Raw genomic sequence first — 18,413 nt, forward strand, 5'->3', positions numbered from 1 at the left:
TCCCCTGACGGCACAGAAAGAGCCGCCATTACGAAGCTGTTAACTGCTCTAACATGTGGTGCTTTCAATTAGGCAGGCTTGAGGGTGAAGAGAGGTGAAATTAGGGCTTTTATTTTGATCAATTACTAGTACATTAAACTCACACAGCATATTTCATTAGAGCACAGCTAGTGCTTGACTGTAAATAAAAACATGCTATTGCAAAGGTAACGTCTTACATATATATATTTACTTACATACCTGTATATATAACCCCAATTTTTTTAAATGGTCTTGAGCCCTTAGGCTTTGGTGCAAAAAGAACATCAGCCGAATACCCCTGATTCACACACCTCTATGCACATCCTCCTCCCTAATCCCTGACTCGTGAAAACACTGGAAGACAGAGGGTGTACAAACTGCAGGAGCTATAAGAACTTACAGCCAATAGTGTTGGAGTGTTTTAACTACCTCCTGTCTGAAAGCTTACCTCTGCACTCAAGCGTCTAATTTCTTACACTGAGCTGTGTATGCACATGATTCAGATGCTTTGTTCTGTGTAAAGTGCCTCGAGATGACGTGTCATATGTGACAGCATGTTAAAAAATGGCAACTGGAACGACTCGGTCATTCAGCACACCGCGCACGCCCTCTTGCTGGCTTACCCAGGTATGCCCCGTGGTTCTTGAGCTCCTCGGGGAACTCCTGCTGGTAGGCAGCTTTGGAGGGGATGACTTTTCCGTGCCTTGTCTCCTTCAGCACAGCCCCGTTCCAGTCGTATGCCCCCACAGCCCCCACCAGGATCCCGTCCTGCAGCGAGAGACAGATTCGCCGGCGTGAGCCTGCACAACGAGAACTGTGTACCCCGGGCAAAAGACAAGCGCAGCGTTTTAAAACGCCAAAGCACAGCATCAAAAGCTGTTTAAGAAGTCAACGTCCCATGCCCTTTCCCCCTGCTAGAGGTGTCTTCGCAGATGAAGTAGCGCTGCCGCGCTGCAGCCGGACTTACATGTACTTGGCATAGTAAGAAGAAAAACAACTGCGATGGCGGATCTGTGAGCCCTTTGGTGTGGATGCCAGCCTTTCCGCACGGGCGCCAGTGCCAGGCCGCACCTGCTCAACGCGATCAAGGCACTGCCGTGCTGCAGGCTGCGTGTGTGACGTGTGGCACGTGGTGATGTTTTTTAGCACAGCTCCTCACTGTTATGGCTGCACGCTTAGATCAGTAGAAGTTCTTGGATGGTTTTTTAGCATTTTGTTTAACTTGAGGTTCAAGGTCTTGATTTTTCTGATGGGCAAAGCCCCGAGAAGCCTTGGCCATCAGGCCAGCTGTGTGCAGGTGGGTGGTGCCCAGGGACAGCGGGCTCAGCTGCCCAGGGGATGGAGAGACCTGTAGCTGTTGGCGGGCAGATGTATTTACTTTGGAAAAAGTAGTGGATTACACATAGGATGAAGGTAAATTCTCAGACAAACTGCTTTATCTCCCAGTTTTTCTCCCAGTCTGGCTAATCGAAGGGATTGTGTCACTCCCCGAATGAACACGCGTCGCACACAGCATGCTGCTGACATGGGAGCCAGAGAAAGAGCACATGTGAGCCACCTTCTCCTTACATCATGCAGAATGCACGGCCCTCATGAGCTGTTTTTCTCTCTCTTTACAGCCATGTGACTCTCCTCTGTTGTTAATTCAGGAAATGGAACATCTTTCACAACACTCTTAAAAACCAGTTTTACTTTACAGACACTGCCAACTATTGTTAATAAAAAAAATTAAAAGAAAACACTTAATCTATTCAGTGTGTTTCTTTTTTAATTTCCCCCCCATATTTGTGTTTTGAAAAAGAATTGAAAGTGTCCAAGACATACTGGCAGATGCTAAAAAAGTGTGTTACGCAAATTTACTCCAAGAGGACCTATTGCAGGGCACAGTGGGCAACCTGGACAGCTAAGTGTTTATTAAGGAGTGAATCCTGCAGTGCTTCATTTCACCCAAACTCACTGTGAAACTAGCCAGTGTTCTCACAACACCTCCATGCCAGTAACATACTTATCAGCCTTATACAGCATGTACAAACACCAGTCTTCCTGACTGATGTTTGTGTCTCCTCCTTTTGTGCTTGGTGTTGTTTCACATCCCTGTCACCACTGTATCAAAGCTGTTACTTTTCATTGAGTGGCTCTCTGTAATACTAACTTCCCAACCCAGTAATGTGTTTTTTCCACAGCACACCAGCCCTGTTTAAGGTATTGCCAGAACACAGTTGCAACCCACTTTTTTGTTTTGCAAAGTGTACATGAGGTCAGGCTTGAATCATTCAGTGCGCAGTTCTGGCAAGGGCCTGCAAGCTGATAAAGTTTTTCTATTCCTTTGTGAGCAGCCAGAATGACTAATGAGATCCAGAGGTGTCATGTCCTAAACATTGTTCTTCATCACAGCAGCTGCACCATGTCATTAATTTACTCTAATGAAAGATTGAATAGTTGCACTGGAGGTTGTTTGGGCTCTGTCTAATTAATTTTGACAAAAGGTAAATTGGAAAGAAAGAGATTGGTGCTGTCACGATTATAGTTCCCCCTCCTTAAGGGTGCTCCAGCCCGTTCACGTGAGACTTTATTCTATGCACCTGCTCCCTATTCCCAGCCCACCTTAAAAGCCAGGCGCTGACGCTCATCCGGGCTCTGCTCTGATTTCCATATCGTGCGAGTCCGGGACCTGCAAGCGCCTGGTCCCGTTAAGGTTTTAACCCCCGTTCCCCGTTCCCCGTTCCCCGTTCCCCGTTCCCCGTTCCCCGTTCCCGACCTGGCCTTCGTGGTTTTTAATTCTCTGTTCTGATGGATCTCCTGGTTTTGGACTTACCCTTGCGTTTTGGATTTTCCCTAAGGACTACTCTCGGATTGTTCGCCTCGGCCACACCTCCCCCGTGCACCAGCGCACCTTGGACACGCCCCCCCGTCTTCAGCCCCGTATTCCTGCATGACGTTTCCCTAGTGTTTCCCCACTCCGTCGGACTGTGTAGTCCGCATAGGGTCCGGAAAGAACTGTTCGTTACAGGTGCAGGAAGTTAAGCACTTAAAAGAAATAATACATCTTTGCACAGGTACAGAATGTATGTAATGCTTCATAGGGCTTTTGAAGTGTCTGATCAGATTAACTAGGGTAAAATGTCTGCAGTGTTGACACTTGACACCAGTTCTGCACAGGTCAGAACATAGAAAATCTATTTATTACAACCTAATTAGAGCAGATAGGCTTTTAAAAAAACATCTGATGGAAATAACCAAACCAGATTCTCTAATTTCTTCAGGGTTGGCAAAGTCCCTGATTGGCTGCTGTATAGCAGCTCTGCAAGCAGCACATGGCTGGGTGAAAAAGATCAGCAAAGGGTAGATTTTGAAATGTGACCAAAAGATAAGTCACATTAGGCGGGGGCCAAACCACGAAGGGATTAAGATTTTAACTCTGATTTAAGAAATTGATGTAGGTGTGTGAGTCAACCTGTGGTCTCATCGGTCTGTCTCATTAAGAATGAGGCGGCACAGTCAGCACTTAAGAGGCCCACCTCTGTCAGCATAAACAGTTACTCTTTCATCCTCAGCACTGTGACGCATTAGAGTTAGAGAGGGATAGCCAATCACTCTGTGCTACATCTGCATTTTAATCTGATCATTAAACTTATTTTCTCCCATGCATGCACCTTGACTTTGCCTTGGTTTACCATAGCTCTCCTCACACTGCTCATTGTACATTGCTACACTTGACCATGCTTTAACAGTGAACTTTAAATGAGGGAAGTGCCAAAAATTATATTTTTGGAAAACAACCGAATCTCAAAGCACAGAGGCTATGCAGGCAGGGATTGCAGGTCGGTGCTGAACATCAGAAACTCTGGAAGCTCTCAGTGGAAGCCAGACAGTCTTGCACAGCCGACTGCATTTAAAGGGAGGACAGTCTGATGTCACAGGACTCTTCCTGGAGAGTCGGGTTTCGTGGGCTCTAGAGCAAATGGGAAACAGGTGCTGCTTTTTGCTATGAAAAAAAAACAATATTTTCCCTAAAGTTTCTCAAATGTTTATGATGGTATTGATAGATGCAACCGACACGGTGCAGTAGCAAACAAGAGACAGATTCAGATTCAGATACAGATTCAGAAGAATGTCCAGTTGAGCCTCTTAAAAGGGCAAGAGTATCTCTCACAGTGCAGGAAGACGGGAGGCAGTCTGAGAGTCCCGACAGGCAGTGTGTCTGATGAAGCCAGTGCACCGAGACCAGACAGTGTCTCCAGCTGCCAGGGCAAGCAAACCAGCTGTGCCTGAAGAGAGTCACAGATCCACTTTCTAAAAAAATATTTTCCACGATTTTCTCTTTTTCTTGGTATGTATTTTGCTTTTATAGGAGATGCAATGCTATCCCAGGAATCCAGTGATTGTCCTGAAATAGGAAATTTCCACTCTGTCTCATTTTTTGTGTTTGTTTTCTCTTGGAGAGGTAGGCAAGTGTGGGTGTGTTGGCGTGCTTGCGTGTGTGTGTGTGTGTGTGTGAAGAGGTGGCGGGGGGGGGGGGGATATTTTACTCTCTAAGCTGTGTGTGCTCTGACTGGAAGCTGGATCTTATTAAACCTCATTGCATCAGCGTCCACAAATCCACAAACCACAGAGAGAGGGACACAGAGACGAAGAGAGGATGGCAGAAACTGGGAGACATAGAGAAACAGAGACTGAGAGAGCAAGAGGAAGAAAGAGAGAGTTGGACAGAATAAGAGAGCACAAATGGAGGAAGAGGGAGAAGAGCAGACAAAAAGAGGGGGACCTCAGTCACACTCCACTGCCCACGTCATCCTCTGTTTTGATTAACAGCTCCTGTGTTGAACACAAGCTTCACCACATTTATTGCACTGCCTGATCATGACCAGGAGAGCCGAGATAAATCTCTTGCCCTGTAGGCCTCATCTGCAGACATCTCAGAGGAATAAGCTGGTTGTTTAACTATTTATGTCTCCTGAAAGAGACATTACTTATCTCCTCTCTACCTGCAAGACTCTTTCTCTTTTTAAAGGCCAGAGGATAGAAAGGGAGGGAAGGGGGGAGAGAAGGAAGCTAAGAGGACTGCGGTAATGCTAACACATTTGCAGAGTGTCCTAGAAGGGAGGGAGAGTGAGAGGGAGGTTGGAAAGGCATGAAACGCAATACTGTACCAAAGCAGAGAGGGAAAGAGAACAATGTGAAATGACAAGAACGAGTGTAAATAAAACCCCGGAAAAGACACCTGCCTCCACGATGTGTGAGGAGAACCCGGCCTGGGACATCTGCAGGCCAAATGCCGTCCCGTTCTTGCTTGTTCCTGTCAAGATGGAGAGGGGGGCAGCGAGTTAAGACAGGCAGAGCAGGCCAGGAGCAGTCAAATCGAATCATGGCTCAGGTCACTCACAACCAGGTTGAAAGATGGACATCTTGTATGTAAATGCCATATTAACATATGTCACACCTTGGAACAGAAATGTGTTCTGTTGTGTGACCCCAAACAGGAACCAAAGCAGTATGTGGAGCCTTTGACTTGACCCGTTGCAGGGCCTGATGCAGATATGTGTGCAGAAAGTTGAAAAAATCTTTATAATGTAACAGGGACATGGGTAGGAAACACTGAGAATTCCTGCATTTGTGGTTCAGGTTTGCACGCCACAGGGGCAGGGGAATGCTGGGATCCCCATATGTCCTGTGGGATAGTTATGCAACACCAACACATTTCACAAATATGTTTGGAGGCTCTTTTTCCAGCTACTGTCTGGAAAGTCAGCACATTTCCCTTTCGGCTTCTTTTATGCTACACATTCACAGATACTGGGTGTTCATTAGTGCCTTCTCACTCAGAGAAGGTAATCCAGCTCTTTTTGTTCATATCTTGTTCTAAATATGTAAAGCTGATTCAGCTGAATATATTTTAAAAGTGAATGTTTGTTTTCTGGAGTGCTCTTGCTGCAGGACTACTTGTGGTCACCCCAATTTCAGACTTTCAGGGTTACAGCATGTCGTGCACATCACTTTCTGCTAACTCTGCAGTTCAGTGCAGTAAAGTACCTTCCAAGCTGAAGATGCGCTCCCCCAGCGCGTCCACAATGTCTTTCAGTGCAGATTCATCCGTCACGTTGAAGAAGTGCTTATCATCAGGGTCGCTGGCGATGTACTTGATTTCCTTCAGAAAGGCTTCAGGGTTGATTCCTCTCCTGTTGTAGTACCCCAAGACCTGCCGGCACAAAGGAGACGTCAACACCCTTACTGCACTCTTCGGTTTTCCGTATAGATTGCTTTCAGGAATTTAACTGGCCAGTTTCACACTAAACTGGAAAACCCATTTTCCAGATAAGCAAAAGACATGCTCAGCAAATGCATTATGGTGTCACTGGTATTATGATATTACTGGAGACATTTAAAAACTAATGAACAGGAGCCATTTCTTTATCCAGATGGTTGTGGGAGTCAGGAACAAGCTACCCAGCCATGTTGCTGAAGCCAATGCCCTGGTTTCTTTTAATAAATGGCCAGATTAGACCCCTGGATCAATTAACTACAACTACCAAAGCAGCCCGAAGACCTGAAAAACTCTCTCATTTTTAATCTTTCTTATGTTCCCATGTCTAATGTGAATGTCCAGCCGAATGAGATATGGGAATTAGGAGGTCAAGTTCAGCTTGGATGGCCTCCAGCTAGTTTCACTGTTGGAACAGGGCCAAGCTGAGGCTGTGCAACAGTGTCCAGTTTTGTTCTCCTACTCCCAAACCATGAAATGGCATAATCTGGAAAGTCAGAACCCCAAAAAGTATTTTCCAGCAGGCCCGAGTCCCAAGGGAAGCTTACATCATGTATTTCCGGACAGGCCAGGACAAGAGCAATGCAAGGTTTTTACAGAGCAGTGTCTGTAACTGAAAGAGTTAACTGAAGAGGCAAAATCTTTCCACTGGGTGAAGATGCCAGAACACCCCAAAGCCATTACAAGAAGAGGATGACAGCCAGATACACAAATCCACTGGATTCTGAAATAACAGACTAGCGATGCAGTGAGAGTAGACTCATTGACCCTGTGTGGCGAGCAGCCTGGCCAATGTCAGCCCCCGGTACTCACAGCAATGGCATATCTTGTGATGCCGTCTTTCTCGCTGTTCTCGATGACTTTTTCCAGGTCAGGGCTGTCATGCGACTCCCCATCCGTGATCACAATCATCACCTTTTTGGAGCCACGCCGTCCACCCCGTTTAAACGCCTCCGACCTGCAGAAAAGCCAGTTGGTAACGACCGTCAGTTTGGAGTGTTGACTGAATATCAGCTCAAAACATGTGTGTGTTTGTTTCACACTCCTGCTGTACGGTCTCTACAGACGCCTTTATCAGTGTGCAGTTACTAAAGCGAGGCTGCTTGGACTGATCTGTGCTATCTGGCAAAAATCTGTGCTACATGGGGCGATAACAAAAGTAAGTAATCATCATAGTTAATAATAACTTAATATATAGCGCTTTTCTGGACACTCCACTCAAAGCGCTTTACAGGTAATGGGGACTCCCCTCCACCACCACCAGTGTGCAGCCCCACCTGGATGATGCAACGACAGCCATAGTGCGCCAGTACTCTCATCACACATCAGCTATTAGTGTGGAGGAGAGCAGAGTAATGAAGCCAATTCATAGATGGGGGTTATTAGAAGGCCATGATTTGTAAGGGCCAAGGGGAAATTTGGCCAGGATGCTGGGGTTATACCCCTACTCTTTTCAAGAAATGCCCTGGGATTTTTAATGACCACAGAGAGTCAGGACCTCGGTTTTACATCTCATGCGAAGGACGGCGCCTTTTTATAGTATGGTGTCACTATACTGGGGCATTAGGACCCACATAGACTGCAGGGTGAGCAGTCTGGCCACCACTAACACCACTTCCAGCAGCAACCTTAGTTTTCCCTAGGTCTCCCATCCAGGTACTGACCAGGCTCACACCTGCTGAGCTTGCCAGTGGGTTGCCAGTTGTACGTTGCAGGATGATATGGCTGCTGGCCATATGCAAACAAAGGAGAAAACTCATCAGGAGATATTCCAATTGTGTAACATTTAAATTTCTGACAGTAATTTCAGTATGGAATATGGGGTGGAATATAAGTTCTGCGCTGCCTGGCTGTAGCCATACCGTGCTATCTCTATCCCATGGGCTGTGCGAGTCTCTGCGCCTCCGCGTTGGTCGATGTTCTTGGCTGCTTTCACCACCTCCTCCACGGACTTGTAGTCATTGAGGTGAAACTCGTGGACCACCTCCTCCCCATACTGCACCACACCAACCTGGGAGACGCAGACAGGGTCACCGAACTGGTCAAAACTAGGACAAACGTAGGACGACTCCAACGCAGATGTCCAAGTGGATAAACACACGAAACTACAACATTTTTTGTTCTATCTCTTCATCTCACTCTCTTATACTTCATTCTGAATGGAGGACAGTAGGACAAGCAGCTGAGCCACTTCTGGTGGGGTGAGGAGATGAGACTAGATGCCACGGTACTGGTCAAGGTAGTAGGGGATCCAAGCCTGGGCTCAGGCAACCCAGTGGCCAATCCATCCTATTCTGGATGTCCTTAGGAAGTGGATTACCCACAATACCCAAATCAAACTTGAGAAGAAGATAAAAAAGCCACGCAGAACTTCTCTTTGGAGGGGGAGGAGAAAATAAACACAAAAGTGATGCTTGAGGACAAAATGATAAATCTGATTAAATATGCTGTGAAGGGATACATTTCAGTCTGATACATGAATTAGTTACTGATGATAGTAGATGATTAAATAACAGTGATTGCCTGATTCTTTTTTTCTTATACAATACTGTGTAAGTGGTTACAAGACCCACCTTTCGACAAACTGCCCGACAAAATGGGACATCCCTGACGAGTTTGAAAACTAAGTCAAGTTAAGTCTAAACATGACCGTACATGACCCAGCCCACCCAGCACCCAGTTTGAGAAGCATGGTCACACACACCTGGATCTGGCCCGGCCCAATGTAAAACTTCTGCAGGATGTTGATGAGGAAGTTCTGGACCTCATACCACGGGTAAATGGAATTGGACCCATCCAGAACAATGACAATATCCATGTAGGTCTCACACCCTGAAGGATGAGAATCACATCAGAACATCAACATTTCAAATGAGGAAGGTCATTAAGCTCACCTGGTTCCTTTGGTTGCTTCATTTCTTCTACACCTCAGAATTGGTTGCTTTCTGAAGAATTCCAGTGAATCAGCTACTGCATTGTGGTTCATTAAGGATTGCTCCAAAAATTGTTTGAGTAAAGAAATGTCTTCCTGATTTCTGTCCTCAATGCATTTGAACTGCAGCCCCTCCCGCCTGCTACTCTTTCTCTTCTGGAGCTTGAGTTGGCTGTGTAAGGATACCTAAACCACAAAACCCAATAAGCATTCTCTGACCCAAGCTAAAGACATTGGAAACTCCCACACATCTCCAAGACACAATGAACATCACTGAGCTGCTGCCAAAACATGCCTCCTTAGGGTTCCTTAATAACACCCTGATGTAGTTCTCTGATTAATAGGAAAGCTATTTATGGATAATTACGATTGGTTAAAAGGCTTTTTGTTACTTGATCACTGCGTTCTTGAAAATGTGTGTCTAACAATTAGAGAACTGCTGAAACTGAGACTGAATTTTTGTGGGTCAAAGCACAAACTATTTCTATTTGGGCACGCCAATCAGAATCTCTGGGGATGGGATTTATGAATGGACTGGAGGTTACATCGTTACTTAGAGAGCTGCGGAACTGGAGCAGAGATGGAGATGAGAAAAAGCCTCCTCATCTCCAGGGAGAGAATGGGAGACGGGAAGAGATGAAGAGAGGATTGTGTAGTGCCCTTAATTGTGTTACAATGCAACAAAGCACTGCAGACAGTGACGGAATGTGAAGGCTGAATGTGAAGATCAGGGGCTGTGACACGGATGTATGCCGCAGGCGGCCACAAAGGAGTTTTAGCCAGAACCCAAGTGCGTGTTCTCATGGGTCTTTGAATATTTTTGGGAATTAAAGGGGAGGCTCAGCCGGAGCTTACTGGAACACCACCGAAAGGCAGCAGAGCAGGGTGAAGGCTAAGACTTAAACAAAGCTTAATTGACTATCGAAGTTGATGGAACAAAAAGCCACAGAGTGTCCAGAAGCTCTCTGAGGTGCTGGAAGTAAAGTATTCATCAGGACCTGGAGGGGAGGCAGGCTTCTCGCAGGTGGAAATTCAGGATCTCGGGCTGTGGTCAGACGGACATGCAGCGAGCAGATACTTAAACAGGCTCAATGTCAGAGCACTTCCAGAGTGGCACCCCGGGAATAAATAAACAGGGAAATGTTAATTAAGCAATTAATTAACTAGTAGGGGGACGCTCAAACCAAGAGGTGTCCAGCATAAGTCCCCAGCTCAAAAGGAGAACCTCAATCTCTCATGGGAATGACACAGTTTTCAGGGGCAACTGAGGACTGTGACCCATTAAGCCAACAATGAGATGATTTTAGTTAAGAGCTGAGCTGGAATGAAAGCCTGCAGGGACACTGTCCCTCCAGGTCCGAGACTGGCCACCCCAGCTCTAAACTCTACCTCCTCTACGCCTCCGACCTGAAGTGAAGACTCTGACCCTGCCCCTGCCCTTAACCCGAAAGCTCATGTGAACAGGCTGCAGGAGGTACAGTATCCCTGGCTGCTGGGAGGATGTTAGGCAGACAGCTCAGTGTGTGGAGAACTGTGGGAGAGACTCCAGGGGTGGCGCGGCACTTACTCTGGAAGGCGGGAGCGATGGTGCGGGCGAACTTGAAGGTGGAGTTGACGCGGGAGCAGATCCCCGTGCTGTAGTAGGAGCTCCCGCACTCGTAGGACCAGAGGGGGCCGCAGGCCTGAAACAGAGGGGAGGTCTCACTCGGTGTCCAGGCATGGCTTCAGGCTGGCAGTGCAAGGCCGTGCACAGGCTCTCTGTGCACTTGCTCTCACGCGGACTCAGGAAGTAACTGGGACCGTGGCAGCACACACTTGCAGAAAGAGTCCAACATGAGTTTCATTTTGATCCTAATTACTTTACGGCAGGCCAGCACTCGGCAAATAAAGCCAGTAATTACAAAATCACTTCTGACAAGGGAGACCATACTGCAATTCCTCAGACAATGCCAAGCTGGGATAATGAAAAAAGCTTACTGAAACTATGCGGTGGGTTTCTACTGTGATAAAGTGGCACTTAGTTGGAGTTGTTCCTTTTCTGTCTTTATGGTGCTGCTTCCCCTTTCATTAAACATGTTGTCAACACGGATTCTGTCTCTAATGCCTGGCAGATGCCTGGATCAGTACTTCTCAGATGCAGCCCCTGGCACAACTGTGAGAGACTCAGTCTTACTGAGACCACCCTCCTCTGTTTAGCATCTCAAATATACCAACTCAATCTGCAACTAAGATTAATATAAAATGTTTATTTTGCTGGTTTGCTGTATTAGTATTTCCCTAAAGCTTGGGCTGTAGGTGATTTGCTTACCACAAAGCTGTTGTCCTTGGGGTTGCTGGTAAGTGTCATTCCTAAGCGCATCTTGTCCTTGCGCTCTGACACATTAGTGAGCGATATCCTTCCTTGAGGAATAAAACAAAACATAAACAAATGAAACTGGTAGAACTGGGAAGCACGTCTATTAAATGCAAGAAATAAAAATGCTCGAAAAAACACGAAGTCCTCCAATCAGTTCTTTTAACATGTCCACACCTGTGCTGAAACAGGTGTAATGCATATTCCTTTGTGTGCCTTGATCATCAAGAGTCAGCCTTGCAGCGTCTTTGTAATTGCTGAGCAACTGTTTACAGCAGTCTTACATATGTTTGCAATGCTAAGTATATGCCAGCTGTACAGCCTGGTTTGTTGTCATAAACAGAAACTGATTAAATCTACGCTGGTGAATAACTTGCTGCAACCTCTTGCCTGGCACAGAATTAGTTCAGGCAGAACAGATGCCAAGGGGGACAATACCTAGGTTGAGCTTGGAGCAGTTGCCACTCCCATTATTGCTTAATGGGCACCTGTAGATATCCCCTGTCTGGTAATGGCCATTGGTTTCAAATGGAGCGCCAACCAGCAACCTGGGGAGACAAGAAAAAGAGGTACAAACTCCCACGAAGACTCCACACCCGCCCGGGGGGCTCGACGCAAGACGGGAACCCCTCAGGCCACTGGATGCAGAGCAAGAAACACTGGCTTTAACCCGCGATGCTGTTCGGCTGCCATTTTGTTGACATTTTAGTCCCTCTCTATGCTTCCATGTGATCTAGAAAAAAAAGCATCCAATATCCACGTGTAGAACGTGGCACCAGGAAAAACTTTCGGTCTTCCTTTCAACTGCCCTTAATGATAAAGCTGTTAAAAAAACAACAACAGCCTGGAATAAGGGCACTGTGTGAACCTTCAATCGTGCTTGACAGAAGAAGCCACAGTGGCTATCAAAGAGAGGAGATTGATGTCCAGTCACCTACCTCCACAGCAGCAGCCAAAAATATACAAAACCGGCAGGGGTCCTTTAAAAGCTGACAGGGGGTGTCTGTAGTATTCCTTTTAATTGTTTTTCAGTCAATGGCCCTTGATATGATCCTTCTGAAGTATTCTTTCACACAGTAAAGCTGCGCTACTCCCAGTAAACATTAGGAGTCTACGACAGCACACATTAGACAGGTCATGCTGGGAAGACCCCACCTGCTGCTGTAATCCCAGAGCCCCTCAGTGACCCTGCCATCAGCTACATCAGCTGCACAGGGAAGGAGAGATGCAGAGCGAACTGCAAGGCTGTGTATGTGCTGTGTATATTCTGTGTATGTGCTGTGTAGGTGCTCTGTAGGTGCCGTGTATGAATTGTGTAGGTATTGTGTATTGTGTATGTGCTGTGTTTGTGCTGTGTATGTGCTGTGCTCGACTGTGTGCAAGGAGGCTCAGTCAGAGATCCGAACCCAGTTGCTTGGTCTTTACACAGGTCGCTCACTACAGCAGGACACGGGTGGGTCAAAAGATCATCAAAATATTCTTCCTAACATGAAACAGACTGAGGAGTTTCTCCGTTCCAGAGGTAAAGGATATCAGTATAATATATAGTAACTTAGGGGCAACTGTGCATTTAATCTTTGCTTCTAAAAAGAATGACTAAGGTAAAAGCAGACCCAAGTTTTTTCAAGCTTAGATCATCAAACATAATCGGAAGATACAACTGGGAAAAGTTTTATTCTCTATGTGGAACAAAATGCATTGCTATGTTCTAAAAACTACTTTGCTAGAAGGTTTTTCTGGCAAACTGTTAAAAAGATTGTCTTATGGCCATATTAAAATTTGCTAGCTCAGTTTTGACCAGATGATGTTTTAATATTGAATATCATAAGACCCGTCCATCCATCTTAAACTGCTTTATCCAATACAGAGTCGTGGGGGTGCTGGACCCTATTCTGGCAAGCAATGAACCCAAGGCGGGATACACCATGGACCATCGCAGGGCAAACATCACAAGACTTGAATATGAAGTGGCTCTTTTCCCCCTTGGAAGACAAGTTAATGAAGTAGGAGATTCTTACACTAGGAGGAGAGCAGTGCCAAAAAAGGATATGTGTTATGGTGTGTTAGCACCTGTACAACACAGATCAAAACTAAGACCAGAGTGCTGAGCTGACAACCAAGCTGAAACAGTAGCCACTGCTTTGAACTGCACAAAGGTGCTTTGTCCTTCTGGTTGGAGGGAGCCTTAAAGTTGAAAAAGAGAAAACATTCATGACTATATTTCCAAAAGCCAACTCAGAGAAATGTGATATATCTTAAATATTGCTGCAAAAGCCGCTAGTTTTGAAGGAGCCAGCAGAGTGGATGAACCTCCCACAGAGCAGCGCAGGATGTTACTTTGTGTGTGCTTACACAGCTGACACACAGCCAGAGTGCAGGAGAACTGGCCTCCTGTTTCAAGCACGCTGCAGGACCAACAGACCCTTCCTGCAATGCGGCATTTGGCAGACTTCAAAGGGCTAGCTGGTGTACTGCCCCTGCCAGGTTTTCTTCCTCTTGTGCAGATTTCTTCTGTAGATGCATGGATCCGAGGAATGAAGAATGAAAGCTAAAATGCCTCTTCTCTGAGGAGCCACAGCATTGGCCTTTTCCTCCTGTGTGGAGTACTGGAGTACTGTGGTATTTGGGTGGTTTCACATGAACAGAAGGTATCTCCGATGACACAGTACTTTGGCAATAAAGCTGCCTTAGTATGTCTATCTGTACAGTGTTTGTATGGCCTCTCTGAGTTGACACGGGCTTTCACATCTTGATAGTTTCTTCCCACAGAGATTTGATTTGATTGGCTATTCTAGACTGCCCCTTAGAGTTTGCTCCATTACCAGACTCTGTATTCAATGCCATTTCCCAGTCACACATGGCATTTGCTTAATAAACGTTATTGTCATCACATCATCATAATAATGATCAAGTCATTTAGGCCATGCACAAAACTTTAATTACAGGTCTATAATATAGAATAAATTCCAGACTGTACACACAACTGTATAAAAGTTGTTGTCCAAACAGTGGTAACCCAGGTATTCGCAGGCACACTGTGCTCTCAGATAGACTCAGCCCCAGCAGAAACCCAGTGAGCGCTGCAGATTCAGGACTCATATTATCATGAACAGTAGCCCTATTCTGAAGGTCCTTTTTGGCAGCATATGAATGCCTGAGGGGAGTTCAGAGTGGGATGCTGTCCACGAAAGAAAGAGGCACACCGATACTCTGCTTTGGGGGTAGGAGGGGAGGATCGGGGTGTTTATGAAAAAGCAAAGATACAGAAAATCCAAGTTGCTTTAGCAATCAAACGTGCTCCTTGAAATTAAAGTCAAGCTCCTGTTCTTTTATGTGAACGTGGGGTGCGAGGATTAACAGCCCGTAATGAAATAACCATTTGAATGTGCAGCTACCATGTTTCTCCCGCAGTGCTGGAAGCAGTTTTGTGGGAACGCAATACCAAACCCGAACCTCTAATGCAATAATGCTTTTAACACTTGGAGAAAAGTGCTCTCAACTGTTGCTGGAGGCATTAGGCTGCCTGTCAAACCGCAGCTGAATCTCCAGCCCCCAGCCCCACCTTCCTTTGATACTGCTGCTGACTGACGGGTTTTAAGCTGTTCATGTGCTCACGACACTCATGTGTTTCTAGTTATCCATGAAGGCACTGTCTGTACGATGAGCAGCCACGTTTCATCGATCTGTGTCTAGGAGCCGCAAGAGATGATGCAGCAGGGCCAGAGGCACAGTACCTCTCCTTGAATGTCTTTTTGTTCAATGAAGCCAGAATTGAAGAGTCAATCCTGCAGGTGCAGACCCAGCACCGGAACAACTTTTAACTTCTATGTCTGGACCCAAAGCCCGGGCTCACTGCTGAGAGCAGAGACCTCCAAGAGAGGCGATGAAAATGTAATAACATCTGAAATGTTACAAAAGAGAAAATTCCTTTTGGTCCATCTAGCTTGTCTGGTAGCTAGTAGATCCCAAGATCTCATGCAGCCATTCCCTGAAAGAAGTCAGGGTATCGACGTCAACAGGTAGCCTGTTCCACACTCCCACAACCCCTTGTGTAAGGGGTGCCTCCTATCCTGTTCTCAGGCTTAATTGCCCTTCCACATAGTTTCCACTTATGTGCTCTTATTTCTGTTTCACTGTTGATTCCGAAACGTCCATCGGGTGAACTTTGTCAGTTACGTTGAGGTCTTTTAAGGCTTGGATTAGGACCTTTCATAGTCAGCTCTATAAGAAGGTTTTAAATGAGAAGCAAGTTTTCAGGGAAGTTGTTGATCCAGCTTGTTGGAACTGTCCTGCTCTTGAATCGATTCTGATAAGAGCAGGACTTGTGCCATGTCAGAGGTCAGGTCTTGGCTCTTCAGTGGAGACACAACGCTGCTCTTTATTTTCTAAGTGAACATAGACTCTTTCATAAGGGTGACCTGGGATGAAATTTCACAGCTGGGATCGCCAGCTGCTTCTCTCTGACCGCAGCAGGACTTTCTGCCATCCCACACTTTCACCTCACTGACAAAATGAAGCGGCTCTCCCTGACAGCGCCTGTGAAATATGCATTCACAGAACATTTTCCTCTTCTGTACTTCCACTTAAAATAACTTTCAATTAAAATTTTATGTCTAATATATGATCTGCTTCCCAAGCACGACGATGTTATGTCTCAGTAATGAGACATAATTGTCCCTCAAGGCACTGGCTAGAAACTTAACTCGGACCACGAAAGCACTTTCAAAGCAGATGCTGAACCGCTCAACTCAATGTTAAATACTGTTTAAATACAATTTCTGATACAGATCGACTGTTCTTTTATTACCACCATTGTCTCATACCCCAGGGTAATGCTTCGCTACAGAACGTTTCACGTTTCAACATGCTTATTACTTCCAGTGCCATGGCCATTATGGTGCTGGTGTGTTATCAGTGCCGCTTCATTACTGAGCTCTTAAAAACTAAAAATAAGTGGGGATGGCACCTCTGCTATTTGCTATGATCTTTAATAAAGTCAGTGTGATGATCCAGGCCGGAACCCCCTCCAGCAGAAGACCAGTGCAACTAATTCTTCTACAGCAAAGCCAACATGCTTCATAAAATCAGGCAGCAATTATAGTAAGGATGGAGTACAAAAGTATATCATAACAGGAAATCATTTTTCAGATCACTAAAACACAACTGCCACATTAGAAGCTTAAAAAATGTACTGAAATTTCAAGCATCATCACGTTTCAAAAAACCTAAAACAAGATGCTGTAAAAAAAAAGATACTATGCAATCTTGTACCCTGATCATTATGTTCTTAAAAATGTGTGTCTAGCCATGAGAGAACTGCTGAAAGTGAGGTTTCATTTCATTTTTGAGGGCAAAACACAAACCATTTTTATTGGGCTGTGCTAATATTACAAACTATCAGCATAGCTAACCAAGCATGAAGGGAATAAACAAATTCCTGTTTTCTGGGATGCTCTTGAGAAGTGGCATGTATTTTTCTTCAAACAGGCAAAGATTTAAGAGCCTGTGATCTGATGCACGGAAGGGGGTTTGGGAATCTGCAGAACCACAACAAATACTTTCCAAATTATCCCAAACAGCAAGACAGCCGCCCACTGCCCTGTTAAAGGGACGAATACAGGATGTTCGTGCTCTGCCCATCCTGCCGCTAGTGGTTATATGAATAGTTCCATCTGCATTCCTCTTTCTACCTGTTCGACTTAATTGTGAAAAGGTGACATATTATTCCATCGCCTTTAGAGGAAATGAGTTGCTGCAATACCACAATACCAGACGCTCAATGTTTAATGTTTATGACATTCTTCACTTCGTTTCCAAAGGCAATCTTTCACCCCGCCCCCCCCCCCAAACAAAAAACAAAAAACAAAAAACAGGATGGTGAGACCCTCCCCCTACCCTGAGATTCGGCAGATTGTGCAATTCTGCAGGCAGCAACAATCTGTTTCTCACATCACAACAAATTCTAAAGTCCTCATACTTTCATGATTGATATCAGGGGCTATTCTGGTGCAAAATAAACCGCTAAGACATCGGCCAATCTGCCTGAAATATTCAGTGATGAATCTAACAGTGTAATGTCTGAAGAACTCCAGCCTGCTGTTAAGTCATACAGGCTGCTACTCTAGCAGAGATGATTTACATGTTTGGCACCCTGTCTAGATTCAGGAACCCAGTTCCAGTCTGTATGCAGGAAGGACAAACAGATTTTTAAAAATCTTTTTTGAGAGTTCAGTGATTAAGTATAGCCAGTTCTTCATTTGTAATCATACGAAACCTTTATGCCTTTAAAACTCTCTTTGTGCGAACCAAAGCAAACGACTCAATAGAGAGATCAAGTGTAATGAACCTCTTTTCTCCCCACATGTGAAAGGGGCAGCATGCTGTCTGAGACGCTCATGGCAACTTGTGTGTTTTAGATTGGTCTTTTTCAATGTCTGGGCCTCTTTTTCCAGTTATCACCCTTTGCAAAGGAGCCAGTGCACTCCTCTTACAGGTCCTGGAACGGCTGCCCTCCAGTGAAAACTCCCAGCCAGAGCTATCAGCCTCCCCACCAGCCATTGGATTCTGGTACCATCACTGACAAGGAGTGCCCTGCGTCATCTATGGAGTAGAGCCAGGTGCTGTCATGATGATCAATACCCCTCAAATCATGTTGATTTAAGGGGTGAAGGGCATCACTAGGAATACATCTGCCAGCATGTAGGAAATGGCAGCATCTGTATTTAATGTGCATTATACACATTCCAGTGCACTGCTCCTCCTCACGTATTGTATGTGCATTCTTTTTTAAATATCGCTGTCTGTGTTTTTTCCTGTGCCCAGATCAAAACAAGTTACTGGAGAGAGAA

The 18,413-nt window shown here is 45.6% G+C and overlaps 1 protein-coding gene across 5 annotated transcripts in view; it reads right to left on the reverse strand.

Moving 5' to 3' along the window:
• itga11a (integrin, alpha 11a) overlaps nt 1-18,413 on the reverse strand; it is a 59,691-nt gene that overhangs the window by 26,394 nt on the left and 14,884 nt on the right. For all 5 annotated transcript variants that reach the window (XM_069190582.1, XM_069190581.1, XM_069190578.1 and 2 more), the window contains 9 exons: nt 12,004-12,113; nt 11,521-11,612; nt 10,780-10,894; nt 8,985-9,112; nt 8,143-8,291; nt 7,094-7,238; nt 6,052-6,217; nt 5,247-5,317; nt 645-789 (listed from right to left, as the gene is read on the reverse strand). In XM_069190582.1, coding sequence (XP_069046683.1) covers nt 645-789; nt 5,247-5,317; nt 6,052-6,217; nt 7,094-7,238; nt 8,143-8,291; nt 8,985-9,112; nt 10,780-10,894; nt 11,521-11,612; nt 12,004-12,113 — 1,121 coding nt within the window. The remainder of the gene's footprint in view (nt 1-644; nt 790-5,246; nt 5,318-6,051; nt 6,218-7,093; nt 7,239-8,142; nt 8,292-8,984; nt 9,113-10,779; nt 10,895-11,520; nt 11,613-12,003; nt 12,114-18,413) is intronic.

This window comes from Lepisosteus oculatus, chromosome 5 (assembly GCF_040954835.1).
Source record: "Lepisosteus oculatus isolate fLepOcu1 chromosome 5, fLepOcu1.hap2, whole genome shotgun sequence".
NCBI classification, from domain to species: domain Eukaryota; kingdom Metazoa; phylum Chordata; class Actinopteri; order Semionotiformes; family Lepisosteidae; genus Lepisosteus; species Lepisosteus oculatus.